The sequence below is a fragment of the Saccopteryx bilineata genome, chromosome 10, assembly GCF_036850765.1.
Source record: "Saccopteryx bilineata isolate mSacBil1 chromosome 10, mSacBil1_pri_phased_curated, whole genome shotgun sequence".
NCBI lineage: Eukaryota > Metazoa > Chordata > Mammalia > Chiroptera > Emballonuridae > Saccopteryx > Saccopteryx bilineata.
In genome coordinates this window covers 48,313,643-48,340,527 of record NC_089499.1, presented here as the reverse complement: position 1 = coordinate 48,340,527, position 26,885 = coordinate 48,313,643, and the positions used below count along the sequence as shown (strand labels likewise).

Genomic DNA, 26,885 nt, shown 5'->3' with positions numbered 1-26,885 from the left:
GGCACTTGGAGCAGTGTGACTGGACTCTTGTCCACGCTGCCAGAGCATAGTGCTCCAAGGCTCCAAATACAAAAAGCTCCGTGGGATTATTGTAGTAGGATGGTGCCACATAGTGCTTGGAAGGTAGGAGGCTGGGTTCTGATTCTATCGCTAAGCAGCTTTGCAACCTTTGCCTGTCTAGGCCTTATATATATATAATAGGGTTGAACTACATAATTTCCAAGCCATTTGAAGTTCTTTGAGCCAACCTCAGGAATACTAGGAATACTGAAATCCTAGTATCTCCTAGTATCTGGTCACACAGGATTTTCATGGGAATCTGACTTTGCATCAGTCAACATTATTTCCTTCCAAAGACACTTTTCATTTTAATGTGGCAGGGATGTTTGAAAAGAAGGAAATTGAAAGAGAACTGAGCCTGACTGAGAAAGATGAGGTTTGGTGTCCAAGTTGGTTCTTCATACAACACCCAGACTATTATAGAATCTGATGTATTACTGGATGATATCTCAAAAAGCATCCAGTCCAGTCTCCTCATTTGGCAAATGGACTGAAGTTCCATGAGGTAAAGTGACTTGCAGATAGTCAGTGGCAGCAAGTACTAGAATGCAGGTCTCCTGGTGTCTATTGCAGTGCTCCTTCCAATGCACCATATTCCTTCTGTCACTGCCTTTTTATAACAGCTTGGATTCCTGCTTTTGGAGGGTAGTTCTTTTAAGTTTTTATTGTTCTTCTGTTAAAATGCAGCTACCTCAAGATAGAATTTATTCTCTTAAGGATGTCTTTTAAATGATAAACATACTGAATTTTTACATTAGCTCTCTTCCAAACCCTGAGCCAGGCCGAAATAGGCCTTAGAATGCCAAGCTGTTTGTTGGTTGAATTTGGGGTGTTGGCGAGCAGTGAAAACCCTGAAAGGGGGAGAAAACACAGATTCAATGTAAGAAAACTAGATGTGTGAGGGGGAGAGGAAGGTACTAAGAGGTACATAACGAAAGGGACATTAAGATTCTAAAGATATATTCCTATTGTAATTATAGTTTACTCGGGTACAATTTATGTACAATAAAATTCACTCTTTCAGAGATGCATTTTTTTCAAATTCTTTTTGACTAAGGTCCAGTCCTGCCTGGATTTTTCTAATGTAGAGAAGATTGGGACAAGGAATTTTAAAGATATAGACTACAAGACTTACAAGTAGGAGAACAGACTTTTTATAGATCTGCCACTAATATGCTGTGACATTAGGCAAGTCACTGTCACTGTATGGGCCTGTTTTTTAATTTGTAAAGCATTAAAGCGCCCTTTCAAAAGTTTTCCCAAGAAAAATAGTTGTAGTATTCCACAGAGAGACAGGCATGCCCTGACCAATCCGTTCTTTTCTTTTCTGCTTTCAGTTGACACTGCCCACATTCCCTGTGGTGGTGAAGATTGGCCATGCTCACTCGGGCATGGGCAAGGTAAGGCTGGGGCCTGCTGCTCTTTCGGGTTGAGGCCAAGAAGGACACTTTTCAGAGAGTTTGATTATGTACTATTCTTCCCCCTATGTTATTGATGAATTCTTTCCGAAGAGAAGATGATTTGGCCCCTCTGAAGTCATGAGTGTTGCCCAGACAAGCCTTTTTCAACAAGCAGAGTGCAGGCTCCCTGCTTGATTCCTTGGGCCTTTTGCAGTTAGTGTGGCTCCTGAACATAGGAGGGGAAGCTAGAGAAAAGGAGTCTCCTAGGGAGATGTGGCAGCAGGGCTTACATACGGAGGGGAAACATCTTGATGGGTGTGGAGTCCTCAGGTTCTTGTGACTCTCAGTATGTGTATGTGTATATCTCCTTTTCTCCCTCTCTGCCTTGCTCCAACATTAGGTCAAAGTGGAAAACCACTACGACTTCCAGGACATTGCTAGTGTGGTGGCCCTCACCCAGACCTACGCCACAGCAGAGCCTTTCATTGATGCCAAGTATGACATCCGGGTCCAGAAAATAGGCAACAACTACAAGGCTTACATGTGAGTGGGGTGGGCTCACAGCAGGTACTCTTCACTTTCTCCCCAGCCCAGTAGAGAATCTCATATCAGGTATGAGAGCCTCCAGGTAGCAGCCAGCTCTCAGTTTAACCACATCTGGCCCACAAGGCAGAGAGCAGAGAGAGAGTTCTATGCAAGTCAGGGAATCTTAGCCTGGGTTCCTTTTAAGTCGTTAAGTCAAAGAAGGAGTCCATGAACTAAGATGAGAAATAAAATTAATATTTATTTTCACTAACCTTTAAGTAAAATTTGGCACTCCCCAGATATGAACTAAGACAATAGACTATAACAGTAGCAGCAGAAGTACGAGTGACTTTGTCACTAAAGGTAATCAGATTTTTTTTATTTTTATACATCTGTGCCAGATACCTCGATAAGTACCAATTACTGTTATCATTACTAAAGTATGGTAGTTATTAGACCCACCACTACATTTACTCCTGTAAGTACATTTGTTACTTATAAGGAAACATTTTTTTACTAATCACAGATTTATTTGCTTAATATTTTGGTAACTCTATTTTGATAATTATTTTAAATAATTAAGTTCCTTTGTTATCCTGTAAACTTTATTTTATACATTTATGTTGAAAGGCATCCATATGGTTCACAAGGTTGCCAGAGCACAGAAAAAATTAAGAAACTCCTGATATAAATATATAGCCTTAAAGCACTGCAGAACATTAAAAGCCTAGTGGTTATAAAAATAGATGACTTCTCCACATCACTGTGTTCATTGGCCAGAATGGAAAGTTAAAGATTTCCTCTATTAGAATTTAGAAAAAGAAGAGATTTCAAGACAACCTGATTTTTCATAATATACATAAGAATGCAAATGGGTTATAATTCCAGTTTTGGAAATATTAATCTCCCATTTTTAGAAAAAAATTTAGTTAGGTTTTTTGTTTGTTTTTCTTTTACAAAGATCAAACATTAGAATATATGAATTTGATATTTGCCACTCAGGTCTTCAGCAGACTTCAAGGTTAAGCAGCTTTCCTTTCCCTTGTCCATCATTTGTTTTTCTTTCTTCATTTCTTTTTTAGTGACTCTACTCCTCACTCTTGAAGGTAGTAAGAATCCTTTTCCCTGTACCCTTCTCATACCTATAGTTTAGTTTAGCTCTTTTCATACCTATGGTTTGTATCACTCTTCTCTGAGCACTCTGGGCAGAAGTGATAGGATCATCTCTACAGACCCACTATCTTGTGCAGCAGTAGGCACATAGTAGACACCCAATAAGTAGTCAGTGAACAGCTCTTATAGAGAATTGAGACATCGAATTTTTTTAGCTTTATTGACTAGATTTCTGCTCTTTAAAAATTTATAAATTTTTATTTATAGTCTTTCTGCTTCAGAAAGGAATTTAGGGATGCTTTAAAATTTTGCACAATGTAAGACAAAATAACATAAAAGACCATTACAATAACCATCTAAAATTAATATGTTCAGGCACCTAAGAAAGCAGATTTCCTATCCTTTAGCATTAAAATCCCCTAAATAAACACAAAGTTTATGACAATAAAGCAAGAGTGTCTTGATCCTTAAAAAGGAGACATATCACATCTTAAGGCTTGGGTTTCAAAGGGCAATTTAAATGAAACATAAGAGAATCCCCAACTATTGATAAAAAGTAGGCAACCAGAGCAGCTTTAGAAAATATTTGCTTGCTTTTTTATTTGGAAGGGACAGTCAGTTATTTGGGGGAATGTTTAAGTCATCTTAGCACCTCTTCTCCAAACTTTCAGCTATCCCTTTGCTCTCAGAAGAGGGAATTGGCTTGGCAGTAGCCAAGATAAAGTTTGAGATTTTGTTCTTCTCCCCAGCTTTCACCCTAGACATCCTGAGACAGCCACATTTGATGTAAAGAAGGTGCTATTCCTGTTCCACTCTCAGTAGAAGAGTAATGTGGGTCCTTCTGTGGAGGTCAGATGTCCTGTGGGTCCTGAGAGTCCGTTGAGCTGTCACTGAGTGACTTTTCTGTGTCCCCTTTGCTCCCACATGCCCCAGGTATCCTGTATGGATCTGTGCTCTGCATGCTATTATTAGAGAAAGGTATGAAGTGTAGGGGACATTATTATTTTATTATTGCTATCTCAAAGTTACTGAGAACCCTGTTATATACTATGGCCCTGTGCTAGGGACATGGAAGTAAGTGACTATCTCTGCCCTTGAGGAACCTAGCCTTGTCACAGGGGCACACTTGTAAAAACCAGTGTTAGGAAGACAGTGTTATTTTCATATGATCTGTCTTTGTGTTGCTATTTAGATTTTGCAAGCCACTCCACTGTTAGTTGTTTTTTTTTTTTCTGAGCTTGGTAGTGGAGTATAGAGGTAAGTGTAGCACAATGAAGGAAACAATAGCTCTGGATTTTTATCTTATATCTACTTTGACTAGATATATAATCTTGAACAAATCGTCTAACCTCTCTGAGTCTTAACCTCCTTGTCTGTAGAGTGGGGACAAGCATCCCAGCCTACTCACATCACGGGACTTGCAGTGAGGCTCAGGTGAGAGGCTTCGGGAGGAAGAACCTTGAAAAGCAGTCAGGAGTGTACCAGTGTGAGTGTGAGGAGTGGTTATTACATCAGTCCACTCACTGCACTGCCTGAAGGCTCTGAAGAACTAGCTGTGCTAGGTTTCTCAGTATCTGAAATCAGATCGCTGGGAAAGGTACACCTGGAAACTGCTGAGTGGAGACTAGCACATTCAATCACCAATCAGTAGTGAGTGATAAAGACAGCTCATGAAGATCTATGTCAGTGGTGTGAGCAAGGCTTTTCTGTCCCCTAGGCTATCCTCATCATCTTGACTGAAGTGAAGATTAATAATTAAAGACTTTTTTGGTGTTTCACAGTTTACTTAAAATTGTAAACAACCCTGTGTTTACACAGGAATAGGGAGGCTCAGTCAGGTGAAGTAATTCACCTAAGGTCATCCAACCAGTCAAGAGCAAACCCAAAACCAGAAACCAGGTTATCTGCCTCCTGTTTAGCTCAAGACTAGTTGACTCTAACACATGCTCATGGTGGAGGATGTAGAGGACAGAGCAGAGACCAGGTTGGTGACTTGATCCTATCAGCTTAATTTGAAGGATGCAGCAACTGAAGTCTGAAGAGGTTAACTGACTTGTTCAGAATCACATGCTAATACTGTAGTGTAGGCCCTCAGAAACCAATTGTTAAATGAATGAATAAGTGAGCTAGTACAGTAGCCATTGGGAGATAGTCACAAGAAATCTGAAGGTGTTTCCAGAATCAATAGAATTCAGTTTGTATATACAGTAGTCCCCCTTATTTGTAGAATCCCGAAACTTTGAATATTATCAACTTCTATATATTCTATGTTTTTTCCTATAACTAATACCTGTGATAAAGTTTAATTTACAAATTAGGCACAGTAAAAGCTTAACAATAATAACTATAATAAAATAGAACAATTATAATAACATACTCTAATAAAAATTATGTGAATACAATGTCTCTCTCTTAAAATATCTTATACCGTACTCATCCTCTTGTGATGATGTGAGATGATAAAATGCTTTTGTGATAAGAGGATGAGAAGTGAATGAGACATTATTAAGTAAAATATGGTTCCTTGAACAAAAGCACTGTGATACCATGACAGTTGATCTGATAACCAAGACGGCTACTAAGTGACTAATGGGTGGGGAGCATATATAATGTGGATACTTGGACAACAGGATGATTTATATCCTGAGTGGGACAGAGCACTAGATTTTATCATTCTACTTAGAACAGTGAGCAATTTAAAACTTATGAGTTGTTTATTTCTGGAATTTTCCATTCAATATTTTCAGACTTCACTTGACCACAGGTAACTGACACTATGGACGGTGAAACGGTGTCCATGGTTGACAGGGGTGATTGCTGTATGAAGTCAACCCAGATACTAAGTGGATAGACAACTGGGAATACAATAAAATATGTACTGTAAGTGGTTTACAGACATTTGGACCAAAGACTTTGGTCAAATAACTAAAGTAAAAAGTAGATGTAGGATTATAAGTGAGGCATAGGCCAAGTCTACAAGGGTTTCTTAGGAGAGCAAATGCTCATCTGGTTGAAAGGTCAGGAACGCTCCATGGAGCCAATGCAGTGGGCTGGACTCTTTTAAAGAGGAGGAAAGCATTGCAGGTGGGGGCTTTGCAGAGGCAATCAGGCTCTAGGCTCAGCAAACAGGCCTCTGGGCTGTTAATGGGAGAAGCAGACCAGGAAAACAGTGCTGAGCTAAAATTCTGGAAAGTTTCATGCCCTCTTCCTGCTGGTGTGGCCTACTGCCTGTCTTACCCTGGTGGGACCTTCTTGTAGGAGGACATCAATCTCAGGGAACTGGAAGACAAACACTGGTTCTGCAATGCTGGAGCAGATCGCCATGTCAGACAGGTGAGTGAAAAAAGGAATCTAGTTCCTAGACCAGCAAGAAGGGGCCTTCCATAGATGAATAGGTGTAAGAATTGAGCCCTGCCTAAAGGGAGCCTCTAATCAGACAGGACAGATGAACACAAAGGCCCAAGCAGCCAGTTAGCAAGATCAGGAAGGACTGGGTTATGTGCTACATTATGGAGACAAAGACTGGACATATCTTAGAAGCTTCAAAGAAAGAAATAGTTACTTACTGTATGCTGGAATAGCCAAGGAAAGGCCATCTAGAGTTGGTGAGACCTGCTGTTAGCCTGGAAAGACAGATAGGATCTGGAGAGCAAAGATGGAGGGTACTGGCCCTGGCCGGTTGGCTCAGCGGTAGAGCATCGGCCTAGCGTGCGGAGGACCCCGGTTCGATTCCCGGCCAGGGCACACAGGAGAAGCGCCCATTTGCTTCTCCACCCCTCCGCCGTGCTTTCCTCTCTGTCTCTCTCTTCCCCTCCTGCAGCCAAGGCTCCATTGGAGCAAAGATGGCCTGGGCGCTGGGGATGGCTCTGTGGCCTCTGCCTCAGGTGCTAAAGTCACTCTGGTCGCAACATGGCGAAGCCCAGGATGGGCAGAGCATCGCCCCCTGGTGGGCAGAGTGTCGCTCCATGGTGGGCATGCCGGGTAGATCCCGGTCGGGTGCATGCGGGAGTCTGTCTGACTGTCTCTCCCTGTTTCCAGCTTCAGAAAAATAAAAAATAAAATAAAATAAATAAAATAAAATAAAAAAAGATGGAGGGTACTAAAAATAAGGCAATGTGCTTGATGAGGTTCGAGGGAGGGAGGGTTAGGGAAGGGTGATGGTAGGGACTGAGGCAGCAAGGAGAGTGTGACCAGCAAGTAGGCTAGATGTGAGCTAATGCCCCAATCTCAGGACACCTTCTCATCTCCTCCAGGTACAAGCTGTGGGTAGATACCTGCTCTGAGATGTTTGGTGGCCTGGACATCTGTGCTGTCAAAGCTGTACATGGCAAAGATGGCAAAGACTACATTTTTGAGGTAAGTCTGGCCCAAGCAGTATCTCAGTAAGAGACAACACCCAAGGCTGGAAGCCAAGCTCTTAGCTTGGTAACTGTGGGCAGCCCAAACTACATTGGTTAGACCAGAGGTCTCAAACTCAACTCAGCACGTGGGCCGCAGAGCAAGATCACAGCCGTTCGGCGGGCCGCACTAGGTCTACAAAAGGCAACTGTTATGCAACACTTTTCAGTATCACAAAATGACCAGAAATTGTAGTTCGTGGATTAGTCTGCGGGCCGCACAAAATTGTTCGGCGGGCCGCATGCGGCCCGCGGGCCACGAGTTTGAGACCCCTGGGTTAGACTCTCCTGGCCATGGGAAGGTTCTCAGATGACATGACCAGTGGATGTGGATAGCAAAATACCACCACTAATGGGGAGCTGTTGTTTCCAACCAGCTAGGCTGACCTTCACTATGGGTAAGAGATATCAGATCTGGGTCCTGGGCTCCTAGCCAAATGTCATTCCTTTGGGAGTACTGTAATGTTTTTACTATTCTTGGTCTCAGAATCATTTAATGTAACCTACTTACTTGATTATGAACTTGTGCCCAAGGGCACAGAGTCTCAACCTGGGCTAGAACTCAGACCTTCTGGATGCAGGAGAATCTTCAATATCTCTCTGAGTCTTGGAGATACTCTACTCAGTCTGGTCCTCAAAGACAACTTTGCTGACTTCCTTTTTCTGTATTAAAGGGAAAGTCAGTGGCAGTATGAATTCTTCACACACATTTCTGCTCAATCTTCCTATGAGCAGAAAAGGCTCCTTGACAGAAGTTATGGTATTTCAGAGGGTTGGTATCAGGAGTCCAAAGTGGGCTTCAGAATTTACTCCATGGTATGCTTGACCTGTAACCTTTTGTATGGTCAGATTTCCCATCTCTGGGTGGGCCTCAGTTTTGTCATTCATAAATGAAGAGAGTTGGAATACAGAGTCTGTGATCCTGGGTAAGCAGGCACTTCATAAAGTGGGAAAACATTGATCTGGATCTTGAGGTATAGGAAGAATCAGGATTGGGGCAAAGAAGAAGTCATCACAGGTCTTGAGCAAAGGCAGCAAATCTAGTCATTTAATGGTCAGAGTATGTGTGGAGATATAGTCAGATGAAAACTGCCTGTTCCCAACCATAGAGTAAAGGGAATGGCGTTCAGGTGTTCCTAGTTCCCCCCGCCTGCAAACTTCTGAGTTCTGCCTGGGTCTGTACTCTATCTTGTTCTCTACCTCTCCCCATTCACTACCTTCAGTAACCAATTCCTCAGGCTCACTGAATACTGGCCTGGGTGACAGTTGAGAGGAGGTTCACAGCAAAGATTTGAAGGAAGAGTATATAACGGTCTTTTTTCTGCAAAGGAATATGCTTTCAGCTGAAGAGAATACCACCTTCAACCCCATCCTATGTCTGCTAGCTTAAATCCTTATTCTGAAAGACTCTACCAGGCCTTTAATGTCTTCAGACCCTTTCCTAACCTGGACCATGTCTTCCACTAGGTCGTGGACTGCAGTATGCCACTGATTGGGGAACACCAAGTGGAGGACAAACAACTCATCACTGAGCTCGTCATCAGCAAGATGAACCAGCTGCTGTCTAGGACCCCTGTCCTGTCTCCTCAGAGACCCTTAACCACCCAGCAGCCACAGGTAAGCAGCTGGGAAGAGACACAGGAGAGTCAAGAACCATTCCCAAGCCACTACTCTAGACTATGGTGGCTCTAGGATGGAACAGAGGGCAGATACCTACAGGCTTGATGGGATATATGGACTCTTCTCCCTCTTCCTTTCTTTCCCTCTCCTCCCCTCCCCTCTGCAGGTCTTGTGGGAAATCCACACTGAAGTTTTTATGGAACTTCAGGCCCTGTGGCTCTAGAATGGGCCAAAGAAAGGCAAGGACCTGAGTCCCATCTAAGAGATACCTCAATTTTCAAAAATATTTCCAAATTCTTTTCTCTACTGAACTTTTGTATAATGAAATGGTAAGAACTTTTTTTAAGTGAGAGAAGGGGAGATAGTGAGACAGACTTCCATATGTACCTCGACCAGGATTCACCAGGCAAACCTGTCTGGGGACGATGCTCGAGTACCGAGCTATTTTTAAGTGCCTGAGGCTGACATGCTTGGACCAACCAATCTATCCTTAGCTCCCAGGGCCTCACTCAAACGAACTGAGCCACTGGCTGTGGGAGGGGAAAAGGGAGGAGAAGGAGGAAAGAGGTGGGAAGAGAAGCAGATGGTCACCTTCCTATGTGCCCTTACCAGGAACAGAACACAGGACGTCCATACACTGGGCTGATTCTTTATCCACTGAGCCACCAGCCAGGGCTAAGAACTTTCAATCCAAGAACTGAGTCCTTGTCTAACTCCTCCCCTAGCTGTGTGACTTTGAGGGGAAGTTACTACCCTTTCTAGGGTTCAAGTTTTATCACTTGTAAATGAAAATCAGAAATCTTACTTTCAAAATTTTACTTCAAACAGTTAAGTAGGTAGAATAAAATAGTGACTTCAAATGTGTCCTTTCTAGCAAGAACTGCCCAACTTTGAATCCTGGACCCTCCATTTATTAGCTGTATGACCTTGGACATTTTTATTTGTTACTCAGGAGAGATAAGAACAATAACACCTATCTCTTAGAATTGTTATGAGAATCAAATGCAGTGCAAAACCTAAAATATGTCTTAGTATATCAAAGCACTCAATAAAGGGTTACCCATTTTTACCTGAGTTTAACCTCATCCTTGCCACTGAATTACAAGGTGACTTTAGGTAAATTTCTTCTTATTTTTGTGTTTTAGCATCTTTGCTTGTAAAATGAGGGTTGAACAACAACAACAAAATAGCCATGATCTCTTCTAGTAATAAAATTGAGATTATATGAAAATGATCTCTGAAGCTTAAAAGTGTAGTAACAAAGAGAGAATTCACCAAAAAAATTGTTTTTATCTCACAGAAAGCACTAGCTAGCTGTTCTTTAGTACAAGCCCCTTATTTTGTAAACATTAATATTGCAGATTAAGTATTTTAAAGAGAAATCTGTCAAAGTCAAAGCAGAAAACATAGTAAGGAATGAGCTTCCCTAAATATAGGGGCTCCTGTAAAAATCCCTTGTAGCAAAGCCAGTCTACCTCATGAATAAGCTTTTCTCTGCCCAGCCTCACAGTGGAAGCTACAACAGAATACTGTGGAAAGCACACTATGCTGGTATTCAGGACACTCAGGGGCTAGTCCCACTCTGCCATAACATTATGTGACCTTGGGTAAGTCACCTCCCATCTCTAGACCTCTCTTTTCTCACCTATAGAATGAAACTGAATTACATTATCTCTAGATCCCTTTGGATTTTAAGGTCACATGAAATGTGGAGTCACCCCAACGGGAAAATATGGCGGCATTGTCCTCTAGAAGACTGCCCTTACTTCTGACACCAACAGAGATTCCAAAATCACCCTCAGGTTTAATAATTCTTTGGAAGGACTTAGAGAACTTACTGTCAGCTATTATACTCACAGGTATATTACGGGAAAGGATACAAGTCAAAAATAAGCCAAAGAAAGATATAATATATATACAGTAGAGTCTGGGAGAGTTCCAAACACAAAACTTCTGTTGTTTTTAGGATGTGTCACACTCTTGGCATCCATGTGTGACAACATTCAGGACAGATTATCAACCAGGAAAGCTCATCTGAGTTTTGGTGTTCAGGGTTTTTATTGGGGTTTCATATCATAGGCATTAATTGATCCATCACCTGGGGTTTCAGCATCCTAAGTTGATGCTCTATGCACTGCACCACCATGGTCAGGTACTTTTTTAGTTTTATTTTTTAAATGGGAGATATTTGTGTGTTGATGTGATAATCTTCTGGAGAAAAAGAAATTGAAGATGCAGAAGAGAGGGTATACTTGAAAGCAAAAAGGAGGTGGAATCCATATCACCAGTAGAGGGCAGGCCTTATAATCAGATTCATGTAGATAAGGATACAAGTAAGGCCCTGGCTGGTTGGTTCAGTGGTAGAGTGTCGGCCTGGGTTTGATTCCAGGTCAGGGCACACAGGAGAAGTGCCCATTGCACCCATCTGCTTCTCCACCCCCCACCCCCTCGCTTCTCTCTCTCTCTTTCTCTCTTCTCTTCTCCTCCTGCAGCCATGGCTCAATTGAAGTAAGCTGGCCCCAGGCACTGAGGATGGCTCCATGCTCTCCACTTCAGGCACTAAGAAATGGCTCTAGTTGCAACAGAGCAAGGGCCCCAGATGAGCAGAGCATTGCCCCTAGTGGGCTTGCTGGGTGAATCCTGGTCAGGTTTCATATGGGAGTCTATCTCTGCCTCTCCTCCTCTCACTAAATAAATTTAAAAAAAAAAAAAAAAGATGCAGGTCAGTTGGTAGATGTGACAGTGGGAATACTACGGCCTGAGGTCAAGGTAGAAGGTTAAAGAGGAAGCTAATAGAGGATACAGAAAGACACCATCCAACAAATGGGGACTACCTCTGTGAATTCAGCTATGATTTCAATTTAGAATATAAACAATTCTTGGACAGAAACTGTATTTCATTCATCACTATCATTCTAAGTCTGTTAACTAATTTTAATATAAACGTTAGTCTAGGCCTGTGTTAGTTAAGAGAAACTAACCTTAGAAGGGGCTGAAAACCTTTGAATTTGGCACATATGAAAAGCAGTCAATGAAACAACTAAAATGATACAACTATGAGTCGATACTTCTCATCTCTCTCACTCAAAAAATAAATAAATAATAAAATATAAAACAAAGACATTCCTGAGTTCTCTTCCAGTTTCTGCCCCATTTCTTTGCTTCTCTTCACAATAACTCTTGAGTTGTCTGTCACCATCTCCCATTCATCATGTTATGTTTTATTTTCAATCCACTCCTGTCAGTATTCCACTTCCATAATCCCACTGAAATTGCTCTTGTTAAAGTCACTTCCGTGTCACCAAATCTAGTATTCACTTTTCATTTTCTCTTTTATGACTTTTCAGTAGCCTTGACACAGTTGACCACTCCCTTTGCTTGAAACACTTTCTTTCCTAGGCCTCTGTGTCCCCCACCCTTGCCTGGTTTTCATTCTACCTCATTGGCTTTTTATTCTCACCTCCTTTGCTGGTTCCTCTACTTCTGCTAAACCTCTAAATGTCAGTACCCTAGAACTTGATCTATATACATTCCTTTGTGGTCTTGATTAGCCCATATCTATCTTCTGCTCTGACCACTCCTTGAATTTCAGATTCACTTTTTTTTTTTTTTACACAGAGACAGAGAGAGAGTCAGAGAGAGGGATAGATAGGGACAGACAGACAGGAACAGAGAGAGATGAGAAGCATCAATCATCAGTTTTTCGTTGTGATACTTTAGTTGTTCATTGATTGCTTTCTCATATGTGCCTTGACCGTGGGGCTATAGCAAACTGAGTGACCTCTTGCTCAAGCCAGCAATCTTGAGTCCAAGCTGGTGAGCTTTTGTTCAAACCAGATGAGCCCACGCTCAAGCTGGCGACCTCGGGGTCTCGAACCTGGGTCCTCTGCATCCCAGTTTGACGCTCTATCCACTGCACCACCACCTGGTCAGGCGCAGATTCATATTTCTAATTACTGCTTGACATCTTTATTTGCATGTCTAAAATGCATCCTTACTATAACACAGACAAAACAGAACTCTTTATTTTTTGTTTCTCCCTTAAATCTACACTCTTAATTATTTCCAAGCAATTCACATAGGCCTCTTCAACCTGCCTCTTTGCCCTCATACCATCCCATCTCTTGCTCACTGTGTCCTTTCCACACTGGAAAGGGCCTTTATATTAGTTGTGTCTTCTCTCTGAAATTCTGTTCCCCTAATTTTTGCTTGACTGGGTCCTTCATGACAGTATAACTGAAATTTTCTCAAACATCCAATCCAGAGTTGTCACCTAGTCACTGACTTTCATCCTCCCTTCTTTGATTTTCTTCATAGTACTTGCTATATCAGCTAAGATCATCCTCATCTGTTTCTTCGTCTCTTCTACTAGAATGTGAGCTCCTCAAGAGTGGGAACTTGTTTACTGCTGTATCTCTAGGGCCTAGCAGAGTAACTAACACTTAGTAGCCATTGAATACATCATGGATATATAAGGGGGAGGGGTTGAAGTGGTCTACACAGGTGCAGTCAGTCGTTGGTCGTAAGGTTAATCAGTAACAACACTAAGTCAGTCTACTTTGCACCATATGATAGTAATTCTATATAAAAATGACCAAGATAAAATACTCCTCCTACTCAGGCAAACCACTCTTATCTATCTCTCCCTCCCCTTGAAATGCTATTGCAATGCTTATTTATTAAATGAATCCCCAGTTGATATAAGTATCTTTAACAGCCCCAGCAGTGTATTGGAGTTGGTATTAGGATCCTAAGAATAATTTTGGTAGGATGCAAATGGAAGTGATGTGGGCCCCTGCAGGGACTCTGCACGACCAACTGAGCCCTTAGGTGTTGTCACTAACTCCTATGCCATTCTACACAGTCCCCTCCTGCTGGCCTTTCTTCTGTGGCTCTGGCAGCTCAGTCTGAAAGAGCATATGACCTGAGTCAGAGCCCTAAGAGCTGCTTCTTGCTCAGTATTCTAGATCAAGACCAGGGTAGACTTATGACTAGCCATTGGCTACCTGTCTCTCTTTCTCCCTCTCTACCTTGCCTGTAGCTCCAGAGCTTTTATTTCTTTGATTCTAGAAAAGTACCTAAAGGAGGCTGGGGGCAGTGGGAGGGGAAGGTGAGTAGAAGGCACACTTTATCTTGTTGTCAACCAGCCCCCATAGCCTAGGATGGATTAATCATAGAAAACAAAATCGTAGGATTGGGCCCAGGCTAGCTGCTGTGCCCAGTTTAAAGGAATAGGAAGGAGCAGGAGTGTAAGGGGCACTGGTTGTATCTCTGAAGTCAGGAAGGTGAGTTGGCAAAGCCTTCTCTAACTGGTGTCAACTTAGCCTTAGCCTGGTTGGACTGCTAACTCTGGGGCTGCCTATTGACGCTAGTGTTTTAGGGACATAGTTTTCAAGGTGGCAGTGACACCTGGTGGCCAGTGATAGCGAAAGCCTCCAGGCCGTATACCTACAGAACCTCCTCCCAGTACACCCTGCTGTCCTATCTACCCTAATATACTGCTCACAGAAATTAGGGGATATTTCAAAATGAATATGAAGCTATAAAATATCTCAGCTGGGCCTTATATTCTGAGGCCCTGGAGATGTGTGGGCTGCTCCTGAAACTCCCAGGAACCAGAGGGAGAACTTCAGGTGGACAGAGTTTTCTGGTCATTTCAATGGAGGTGACATCCTAGTGCTCTCCTTTATGTAGTTAATATTTTTCCGTTTCCCATTACTCTACTCCCAATGTTTCTATTTTCCTTTAAAAAATCTTCTAGGGCAAAGGGGCTGAATAGCTAATGCAGGGATTTTAGACACCAACAGGCTTTCTGTTTGGCTTGTCAGTTAGACCCATGCAGAATGAGTCTAAGACCCAACTTTTGGGAACATTAATACATATATGGTGTCCATCCTCTTCCCCTACCCTGAGCTGATAAGACCACACTTACAATGTTGCTTCTAGTCTGAGAGTCATAGTATACCAAGGAAAAACTCTAACTGGAATGTGCTCAACGGGGAGAAAACCAGGAAGTTGAGGAATTTCACAAATGTATTTTGTAAGAGTTAAAAGAGCTGCAGTTGAATAGCAAGAGTTTTGAGGAGCCCATGATTTAATATCTTCAGCTCTCTGATAGCTGTTATGGAATAGAATCGGTGCCAACGGCAAACCTACCTACTGGAAGATAGGAGTCAACTCTGTAACACTGAGAGAGGAAATGGCTGCTTTGTGAAGTAGTGTGTGACTGCCACATCATTGCTGATATTCAAACAGGGGCATGGTAAGCCACTTGCCAGGGACATTGTAAAAGGGTAGGCTAGGGGCTAGGACTCGGAGCAGATAACTTTTAAAATCTCCTTCCAGATCTGAGATGCTGTGATTCAGGCTGTGTATTAGCTACAGACCTGAGAAAGGAAGTGATGAGAGTTCAGAATTGAAAGACCGAGACCTAGTAGCCTCTGGTCTCTGGTGATACATTCTACCAGTCCTTTTTTATTGGGCTAAAGAGATACTCAAAACATTTTCATTCAGGTCTTTTCAGCCACAAAGGCTTGAATAGATGAGGTCTCTTGAGTGCAAAGAGACCAAGACTGAAAAGGTGGTTTCATTGTGGTATAAAGGGCCATGCAGTTAGGAAGGGGGCATAGTTCAGATCCCAAACATGGGACTAAGAGAGCTTCACTTAGCTTAGAAGTAAATTTAGGACAAATGAAAGGCCTTTCTGCTTCCCACAGAAGAAATGGCTTTAGAGAATTTGTTCCCCAGTGGCTATAAACTGAAAATATAAGATTTGAGGCAGGTTCAGATAAAGTCACTAGTGACTATATCTCTTAACAGACTATTAAGAGAAATGGACTATTTTGGGGCTGTCTTAACTTTTTAGAGACATTTTTAAATGTCTTGAAGCTGACATTCTGACCTCAGGTGACCTGGCCCTCAGTGCTCTCATAGGTCTCATGGAGTGCCCACATGGGACATTTCTTATGTCCTTAGGAAATCACTGATTATGGGAGAGCCCAATCCAGGAGACAAGCTCTGCCCTCAGCACAGCAGTTTCCCTCTCAAGAGAAAGAGGAGCTCATTCTTAGGCACCTTTTCAGAGGAAGAAAGGTAGGCTTTGATGACTGCAGAGGTGATGCTAGAAAGGTCCCAAGGTGCCTGAAAACATGCTGTTCCCCTTGCTCTTACTGAACCTATAACCTCTTGACCACATTCCTTCCTGCTGCCTCATTCCCCCTAGGGTCCTAGACCGGGGGAGCAGGGCCTGGGGGAGCTGATCAGAATAGTTCTGTGGTGTGTCCAGCAAGGAGCTTGGCCTGGCCTTTTCCTGGGGCCAGACCCTGAGACCCTTTCCTAATTTCCTGTCTCAGATATGCTGAGCAAGGCCTTCCTCCTTAGTGGGGGCAGCTGGACTCAGGCCAACAACTCTCAAGAGTTGAGTCACTTAATGTCTTTCCTTCCTCAGCTTTCTATCCTGCTGGGACCTCAGATAGGAGCTCCTGTCTCTCAGCTTGTCTGCTGAGAGCCACAGGATGAAAAATTAAAGGTGCCTTTTGCAAAAACCTGCAAACCTTTATCACGGGCCTGGTTTCTCTATCAGACCAGTGATTTACTTTATAGTCACTTCACTCTTTCTGAAATGACTTTTCTGTCTCTTAAGAGGCTTTGCTGAAATAAATTAGTGATATACAGAGAGCATGGTCTGCGTAGCCCAGAATCCCCTATGTAATAAACTACTATGCACCAGGTGACAGGAAGCCACCTAACAGTATCTTCTCCACTGATGCATGAAATCCTACCATTAGGGATTCATTCCTTTGGATTGATATTATTATTTAAATAATAGTGTTGATATTAACTATATAATTACTTTGCCTAGCACTTTACAGTTTATAAAGCATAGCCATTATTTTGAGCCACACAACCCTAAGTGTGATGATTTGAGCTGGTATTTCTATCACTGTTTCACACATCAGCAAAGAGAATACAAATGATTGTCCAAGGTCATACAGCTTATTAATAGGAGAGCTAAATCTTCTGTTCCCCAGCTCTACAATACCATGTACTGTGCCCTTTTAGTGCTCCTACTGGAGTATAGGTGATGGTAAGAATGGATAGAAGTAGGCCTTTTGACCTTTTAAAGGGAACCCTTGCTCTCCTCTTCCTGACAACAAAGTGCTAAACCTGCCAATCCGGAAGAATCTCTGAGTTTCACCAGCTTTCTCCTGGCCTTTCCCCAGCTTGCCCATCACTAAAGCCCAGTAGATTCAGCATAGCAGGGACCAGCTCAGTCAGCTTTGATAGAGTGCAGTGGCATACTCTCCTTGCTGAACCCCTCAAAACCTGTGTATGCAGGACACATCTGCTCAGGCTCAGTAGCCCTAGTGTCTTTCTTGGCGCAAGACTTTGAAGCTATGAAAGGGTTGTCCCATTTCTCAGACATCTAAAGAACTAAAAAACTCATGGAAGAATTAATGGAAGCCCAGAGCCAGAAGAGACTGTAGAAGTCATCTGCCTTCAACTACATGGTATCTCTATCTCTAACCAGAGATTGTCCAGGCCCTGCTTGGATAACTAATACCAGGAGGCTCACTACTACCCAAGCCAGACCTTGACCTTGTTCAGACCATGTACATTTGACTAACTCAATCTTAAATGCTTTCCTAGTTACCTTATTTAATCTTTACAATCAGCCCATTTGGAAACTAGAACTTAGAGATTGACTCCAAAGTCACATCAGGAAAGACGGCATGTCCACACTTCTCACCATCCTATCTGCTCGGTGTACCTATCTTATTTCACCCCAGTCCGGTTGCAGTCCTCTCTTGTGAGGCTTATCAACTAAAAGAGCAGTGGGCTTGTGATCTCCCCTCTTTGAGACACTGATGCTCCTCCATCTGCATCAGATTTTTGGCAGCAGCCTTACTAACTGACATCCTCTGAGCTTGTTGGCAGTCTCTAAACCCAGTTATTGGGATTTTTTCTTTATGCTGTTATAAGGCCATATATTCTCCCTCCTTTTTTGTGTGCAGCTGGGCACAAGCCGTGGACTTCACATTCTTACCTGTTTAAGTCAACCCAACTTCCTGAGGGAAACTGTAGCTCATGAGTTCTTGCTATGGGCTGGCTATAGGCCATACTTTGGCAGTGACGTCAGAGTGGCCAGACTTCTGTGGAATTTGGCATCCCATACAGCTCTTGGTGGCTGGAGACAGATCCCATGGTAGCCAAGCCCCACAGGGAATAGGCCCTCAGCCCCAGCAGATGGAAGGCTTGTGGGTGGAGCCAGAGAGTCTCAGCCTGGCAAGGGACAGTCCTAGGGGACTCTCTTTCCATCTCCTGTTACCCCTGGGAAGTCTTCAGTCCATAACCTCGGTGGAGCTGAGGACAGGAGAAGCTCCCTAGGCACCAGACAAGGATGGCCAAGGCACGTTCCCAGGCTCCAGCCCACAGGACTACCTCTGGGAGCTCTTTTCCTGAAGCTTTTAGAAGGGAACTTTTGGGCTCAGTTCATCCTTGAGTGTCTTATTTGTATACTTTTGTGGCTGAGGAGAGCTGGGGCCAGTTTCCGTGGTATGATTTCTCCATTGCTGGGATTCAGATAATTCAACAACTGGTTTACTGCCCTAATGACCGTTTTAAGTATAAAAAAACAATACACCAAAAAGTTGTTTTTTATTTCATGGATTTAATACTTAAATAAGAACAATAAAAGAGTTATACAAAACTAGGTTATGTTATAAGAAGAAGTTTTAAAATATTAATGAAATAATACTAAATAATACCTGACAAACAATAAAACTTATTTAAGATATTTCCAATGACAGCTTGTCGCCCCCTGGTTGTTTGGCACTTTTTATCTTTATAGTATATGTTTGTTTACTGAAGTAACAAGCATGAGGGAATTAAAATGTAGTATTTCATCAAAGATAGAATGAGTCTTAGGAAATGAATAAATAAATATTACAAGCATAGTTCCATCAACTTTTTTTTACCTATGAATGAAATGAACATTACTATGGGTGCTTAGAATATGCTGTTGCACAGATGAATGTTAAAAAGGAATAAAGAACGCCTGACCAGGCAGTGGCGCAGTGGATAGAACATCGGACTGGGATGCTGAGAACCCGGATTTGAAACCCCAAGGTCGCTGGCTTGAGCACAGGGTCTCTGGCTTAGAGCCCAAAGGTGGCTGGCTTGAGCCCAAGGTCACTGGCTTGAACCCAAGGTCGCTGGCTTGAGCAAGGGGTCACTCACTCTGCTGGAGCCCTCCCCCCCCTACTCCCCCGTTAAGGCACACATGAGAAAGCAATCATTGAACAACTAAGGTGCTGCAATGAAGAATTGATGCTTCTCATCTCTATCCCTTTCTGCCTTTCTGTCTCTATATGTCCCTATCTGTCCCTGTCTCTCTTGCAAAAAATTAAAAATTTAAAAATAAAATAAAATAGTAAGGAATGTAAATTTGTGATTTCCACATTGGACGGCTGCCCAATCAGAGAGAACCCTGATTACAAGTGCCATTTTAACAACTGGTTCACCGAATTCAACAAAAAATTAGGTATTGGTTCTGCCAAACCGGTGCGAACCAGCTAAATCCCACCACTGCACATATCCCAATTCTTTGAAAAAACAAAAAGGGCATTGTATTTGTTAGGAATTCATAAGAAAATGAAGACACATTGTTCATGCTCTCAAGGACCTGGCAGTCTTCTTAGAAGCATCATCCCAGTCTTTAGGGATAATAAAACAGCGCTGCAAATACCCCCTTCAGTACTATCGGTGTCCTACGTGCTATAACAGGATTTCAGAGAGGAGATGACAATTGAAAGGGGCTGTCAGAGAAGAGACTTCATGGGTGGGTAGAACTGGACTTAGACCTCCAGAATGTGTTGGATTGGATTGGTAGAAAAGGAGAAAATGTAAACTGTGGAGTGGCCTAGAGTAGAGACTAAACAGTGAGGAGTCAGGTCTAGTAGGAGCAGGTGTGTTTCATACATGAGGGACAGGTAAGGTTAAACAGGTCGATTCCAACCATGCTGAAAAAAGTTCCTGATGTCAGCCTGCAGAATGTGGATGTTATTCTGTAAGCAATGAGAAGAAAGGATGAGATCAGATTGTTGGGGCTCACTCTCAGTTGCATTAGCCCCCACTGTATGAGCCTGGACAAATTACCTGACTCAGTTTCCTTATCTAAAATTAGGAATGTTGATAATAGTATCTACCTCATAGGCTTGTTGTGAAGTTTAAGGTAAATATTGCATTAAAATGTCCATTGTGTTACTGAATATATATATAGTATTAGCTATAAATTATTTAAAGTGTTAAAGTGATACAATTAGGGAAAGAGTTTAGAAGGATAATAAGTAGCCATAGAGAAGATACATTTGAGAGAGAAGAGACTAAAGAATGAGGAGAAGCCCTGGCCGGTTGGCTCAGCGGTAGAGCGTCGACCTAGCGTGCGGAGGACCCGGGTTCGATTCCCGGCCAGGGCACACAGGAGAAGTGCCCATTTGCTTCTCCACCCCTCCACCACGCTTTCCTCTCTGTCTCTCTCTTCCCCTCCTGCAGCCGAGGCTCCATTGGAGCAAAGATGGCCCGGGCGCTGGGGATGGCTCTGTGACCTCTGCCTCAGGCGCTAGAGTGGCTCTGGTCGCAACATGGCGACGCCCAGGATGGGCAGAGCATTGCCCCCTGGTGGGCAGAGCATCGCCCCATGGTGGGTGTGCCGGGTGGATCCCAGTCGGGCGCATGCGGGAGTCTGTCTGACTGTCTCTCCCTGTTTCCAGCTTCAGAAAAATGAAAAAATAAAAAAATAAAATAAAATAAAAATAAAGATTATTTCAAAAAAAATAAAATAAAAATAAAGAATGAGGAGACTATTCTAGTAGTCTAAGCAAGAAATGATACAGGCTTGATCAGGGCTGGTCAAGAGAAGATAGTGAATCTTAGATGCCAAGAGGGAAACAATGATGGATCTTGATGGCTGACTGGATAGATTGGTTCTCTAGCTGTCTTACTGGGTTTGGCTATTTCAATGCCAGGATTCAGCCCCGGTCTTGTGGAGCCCATAAAAGTGCTTAGAAGAAAGGGAAAGAAGTATTGGTATTCTTGCTGTGAGCTGTGAGAGATTAGGGATTTTGGATATAATAGTACCCTCTGATGTGGTGGCACTAAGGATATTTAAAAGGTTCCCTGCCTTCTCCTATATGAAGTCCTCTTAGTAGAACAATTTTAGGCAATGCTGTTATTAAAAGACCACAGTACTAGGAAGGATAATGCTCTGCTCTCCTGGTAGTAGAGCTGAAAATGGGCCTCAGTAGGCAAGAGAGAAGATAGATGTCCAGAATCAGAGCCTCATGGAAAATGGGGAACAGGAGGAGAAACAGTTTTAATGTGGTTAGGGCTAGGGAGGGGGGTGTCACAAGGGGAGAGGAGCACTAAAATAGGAAGTGGGAGAGTGCTGAAGACATTCTCAGCCCATTTCACAGCCTTGCCTCAGAAGCTCCTTTGACATCACCATCGGCACTCTTGGCAGCCCTTGGGCTTTATAGAGTATTTCCCCAGTGCTGAATTTAAGCTTCAAATCCTCACTGCCTTTAATACAAATATTAGACAAACTAAAGTCACATGCATCTTTGATCCTGTTAGGGCATAATCAGAATTACAGCTGGGAGGAGAGGAAGCATGGGAGTAGAGCCATGTTGTTCGGTAAAATGTAATGATGCTGTTTGAGAGGGAAAACAGCTTGGCCTTGAGCACTTTTACAAACATTAACATCATACTCTTCCCTGTGGGTAAGAAGGGTTCTGGGAAACAAACAACTGCCCCCTCCTTCAGGTCCCTCCTTGTGGGAGTTCTAGCCTGCCCAAAGAGTGGCTCTGGTCCCTGAGACAGCTCCAGAGCTGATCCCACCCTGGAGTTATCTACACAGAAAAAGTGAGCCAAGTCTAATCTAGTCACCTGGTCCAGCACCCTTCCTCCCACCCCCACCCCCTAGGTCCCACTTCTCCACGCTCTGTAGTCACTGAAAGCCAAGCCTGCTCTTTGGAGTTTGATGTTGATTCTTCCCTTTTCTTCAGGAAGCAGGGCCTGTGAATATGAGGGGGAGATAGAAGAAACCAGATGCTGATGGAAGACCCAAAGCTTCTTAATAGTCTAAAAGGGGGTGGAATATACAAGGAGTTGAGGAGGTCTCAGACATTGTGTATCACTGTGGTTCTAAGCCCCAAGCTGCCTACACCTGTGTCCCAGCAACAGCCCAGAGGCTGGAAAATTTTTTGAGGCATTTCTGAAAGAGCAGAAGTCTTTGGGCCAGATCCCACTGGATCCCACAGAACCCACTACAGCCATACTACAAAGCCACGAGGCTTCTCTTTGGAATCTGCTTAGAGTTTTGTTTTTATCTCTTTAATTTTTGTCTTCCAGAGTGGAACACTTAAGGATCTGGACTCGAGCAAGACCCCACCTCAGCGGCCAGTTCCCCAAGGTTGTTTACAGTATATTCTCGACTGTAATGGCATTGCAGTAGGGCCAAAGAAAGTCCAAGCTTCTTAAAGTGATTGGTAGTTAATTTTTCAAGGCAGAAATTTTAAACCAAAAACAAATAAGGAAAGAAAGGACAGCGGGGAGGGGAGCGGCAGACCCTCCCATTGGTGCCGTTTCTGCAATCTTTCAATGCTGACTGGACTGTGTTTTTCCTATGCAGTGTCAGCTCCTCTGTCTGGTTGTTTACCTGTTCCTGTTCGTGCTTGTAATGCTCACTTATGTTTCTCTGTATAACTTGTGATTCCAGGGCTGTTTGTCAACAGTGTACAAAAGAATTGTGCCTCTCCCAAGTCCAGTGTGAATATCTTCTGGGTGGTTTGATAGTATTTTTTAAAGTATTACATAATGTAGGGTGAAATAGGACTAGGGAATGGACAGGGGAGACACAAAGACCACAAAAATAAAACCCAACTCCTCTCCTTCTCCCCCTACTGCCACCCAGGCTCAAATGAAACCATCCCCCATCCCCTGCTTACCTCCATGAATATGCTTGGGATCTTTAATGAATTGTGCTTTTTCCCATCTTTCTGCATGACTAGGGTAACTAGATAAAAGTTTAAGAGATTTTCAAGGTCTAATTTCCATAGCTTCATTCATTGAATCTGAAGCCATCCATTTTTTTCTCCATTTGCTAAAATTTGGTGCAGTTTGATATACATGAATAGGCTGGCTGTACCTGTTGTAGAGCTCTTGTGTTTTTAGTGATGACGTGAAATATAAAGAACAAGCTCTTTCCAGGAATGTGTTCTGAATTTTACATCCCAGTGTACCCTTTGTTTTTATTATTAACTAGCTATGAGATTAGACCAAAAAAAAAAAAAAAAAAAAAAAGGCCGCTGATGTGCAATATCAAAGTGAATTTGTATTTTCTATTTGATCTCAGTCACCCAAGTTGTTTCTTCTTTGTTGCTGTTTTGAATTGGCCACATGTGTGCTTCTGTAGAACTAAGGCTGCTTTGTATTCCCCAAGGCTTGACCTATGTACAGAGATGATTCTTTAGCAATTTTGGACATAGAATTCAGAGAGCTACTGAAAGTCTGGGAAGGACTTGGCCATTCTGCTCTTGGCTCTCCTGAGGCATCATAACAAGACCAAATTTAAACTCTCCCATTTCACTTGATTGGTATTGTCTGAGGTAGGCTCCTGCTTTAGTTTTCTGCTGTTATAAGAGCCCTCCAGAGTCCAAAGAATAAAGAGCTTTATCTTTTCTGGGAAGGATGGACTCAGATACTGCCTTGAGTGTGTTTGGGGCAAAGGCTCCATGGCCACGGCTCTTGAAGAACCCTCACCAGTTTGTTCCTTCCTCCAGCACACAGCTCTTGGACAGTGATGAGGCAGTTAATTAAACTAGGCTTTGGGTTCAGTGCCTCGTCTTGCCATCTCCTGGACAGGTTGGGAATAGGCACCAAGTGGCCTCCTCCAGCACCATGGTTCGTGGAATTTTATGCCAGCAGTTTGCCTTTTAGAAGAAATGCTTCTGGTTCTACTTTTACATTCCCTCTCACTTCTATACTGGCAGGTCACCGTTCTGGATTTCCAGGTCTAAGGAATAACTAGGGTTGGCAGTATGTAACATGATTTGTCTCAAGGGGCACTGCCTTAGTTTCTCCTTTGGTTGCTGGCAAATTCTGAGGCTACAGGGAAATGCACTGAGTGTGATTGTTCTTATCTGTGACCCCTTCTTTAGATGATGGTAGTCAATCTGTTGTAAATATATACATATATGCATTTACACACTTCCAGGTGGGTTGCATAAGAATCAGGTCCTTAAATACCTCCCAATCTGATCAAATGATAGAAAAGAATAGAGCAGCATTTCCCAGGGTGGAGGAATACATTTATTTTTTTATTTTTTTGTCCAAGTGGTGAGCTGATGGTGGTGTTGCTTCTCTGCATGTTCTCAGTGTGAACATCCAGGTGCTTTTCATGTGACATTTGTGAACCACAAATACGAAGTTGTCATTTGAATTCAGTCAGGCTCTAGAGTGGCATCAGCCAAGATCTCAGGTGGGGGAGAAAGTGCCAAATACAAGTAGACAGCTTAACCTGACTGTCATGTGCCCTCAGGCAGCATGCTAAGGGACAACTCTGTGGCCTGGGGGACATCTGCATCACAGTTTAGAATTGCCATTCAGGTGTTTTGTACCATTTCTTTTCTGATCTTGTCCCCTTTTTTTTTTGTACTGATCCAGCTGTGAGAACCTCAGCCAATGCTGGAAGTGTGATTGAAGTACCTCTTTTTTGTGACTCTTGTACAGCTTAATGTGCAATAAAGGAAAAGTTATATCTGTCTTCAGTGTTAAGTTGTAAAGTTTCTGGCTATTCAAGCATCTCTGTACAGGTGGGAAAACTCAGATTTCTGGTACAAGATGCTGAGCTATCAGTGCTTTATAAGAAAATGCTAATATAAATGATACCAAAATTTGGAAAAGGCCAAATCTGGTTAATATTAAATTGTCTGCTAATCTGTTATCTTCACCAGTTATGTAATTTGAACCTGGAACTTCTTAAACATGCAATACTCCCATTTATTTATTTTTAATGTATTTATGTGTAACTTACCCTAGTATTAATTGGTAATTGATAATAAAGTTGAACCTATGCCATGTAGTGGGGAAATGGGCTGACAATCATGGGTGGTATAGACATAGAATTCTGCCTCTCCAGAGGGTATAGGTATTCTGGTATTTCTAGAAAACTAAGTTACAACACAAGTCTTAGCTGCTATTGAATTTCTATAAGCCCACTACTTCCAATAGGCCCATAGATGTGGACTCTGAGATTGAGACTGAAAAATTGGATCTTCCAGGCCAATTATGTTTCATTTCCATTAGTCCATATGTGGACTTCTTCTGAGTATAGTAGTCTCTCTCTGCAAAATCAGAGCCATTGGTACCATGCATACTGCCTATCAATCCCCAGAGAAAGAATAGCCTTTTTCTTCTTTTCAGACCACCAGATGGTTTTCTGTCCTATGCTGGGAGAAGGACATCCTGGCCCTCTTGGGGGGAGAGGAGTGTCTTCTTTGCCAGGTGGTGCCCACAACATCCCCAGGGGAAAATGAGGCTTGGATTTCTGGAGTATTTTACCACGTTCACCTGAAAGGGACTGGAGTCCCTGAGAATGGTACTGAGAGGCAAAACAGTGCCTGGAAGCAAAAAAATTTATTGTAGTCATGGACATGAGCAAATGCTAAAATGAAACCCTGGTGGGTTGGGGTGTGGGAATCAGATACATGTAGGCTTGGAGCAGGAGGAAGGCCAGCTCCGTAAAAACCATGTAAGTTGGTGATTGTCTATGATTGTAAAGCACAGAATACTTTTTGAAGAACTTTTCATTCATTATCATCTTTGAAATGCTGCCATCCTGAAAGAAAACTAAAATTAGGCCTTACTTTTTAATAGTTTTATGGTTGGAAACACAGCAGCTCAGAGAAGTTTGCTGACTTGCTTAAGGAACCACTGATAGACTGTGTCTTGGGTTTTCTGATCCCCAGACCAGTGCTCTTTCCACTGCCTTGTAGTGTGTTTGCTGTGTGGAACTTGAGATCTCCTAGTACACCATGGGGCAGGTTGGCCTGTACCTGAGGAACCTCTGGGAAAGAAGGGTGAGGACCCTCTTGTTTGGGGGGTCTTCTGTAGAGAGCTCACCTCTGATTGAAGCCACTCAGCCCATGGTTTCTTCCCTGTACTCCTAACTTCTGCTGTGACTGAGGTGCTGTGTCTCTGAGGAGAAGCAAGTAGTGGCAATGTACAAGGGTAACCAGGGACTCGCTCTGGAGCCCTTCAGAGTCTTGTGAGAGAGCTTATCCTCTCAGTAATTAACTAACCACACCCACCCTTTGAGATGTAAATTCTAGCAAGGAAACCCTTTGATAATGGTTAAATTATGAAGTTTTTCTTGTACTGAACCTAGGGGGCCCTGGGCAACCCCAAGGAATGCAACCCCCAGGCAAGGTGCTGCCTCCACGCCGGCTCCCCCATGGACCATCAGTACCACCTTCCTCCTCTTCCTTCTCCTCCTCCTCTTCTTCCTCCTTCTCGGCTCCTCAGCTGCCAGGCGGCCCCACCACCCACGGAGATGCACCCTCCAGCAGCAGCTCCCTGGCAGAGGCCCAGCCACCCCCGGCAGCGGCTCCACCGCAGAAGCCCCAGCCTCACCCACAGCTCAAGTAAGAGACAACTCAGCAGCTCCTCCCCCTCCCTTCCTGCCCTTTCTCGCAGGCCTTGGGCTCTAGAG

General features: G+C 43.1%; 1 protein-coding gene across 1 annotated transcript in view; it reads left to right on the top strand.

Moving 5' to 3' along the window:
• SYN2 (synapsin II) overlaps positions 1 to 26,885 on the top strand; it is a 237,620-nt gene that overhangs the window by 207,081 nt on the left and 3,654 nt on the right. The window contains exons 6-12 of the mRNA XM_066245801.1: positions 1,398 to 1,460; positions 1,861 to 2,003; positions 6,357 to 6,431; positions 7,352 to 7,454; positions 8,963 to 9,112; positions 22,526 to 22,586; positions 26,562 to 26,817. Coding sequence (XP_066101898.1) covers positions 1,398 to 1,460; positions 1,861 to 2,003; positions 6,357 to 6,431; positions 7,352 to 7,454; positions 8,963 to 9,112; positions 22,526 to 22,586; positions 26,562 to 26,817 — 851 coding nt within the window. The remainder of the gene's footprint in view (positions 1 to 1,397; positions 1,461 to 1,860; positions 2,004 to 6,356; positions 6,432 to 7,351; positions 7,455 to 8,962; positions 9,113 to 22,525; positions 22,587 to 26,561; positions 26,818 to 26,885) is intronic.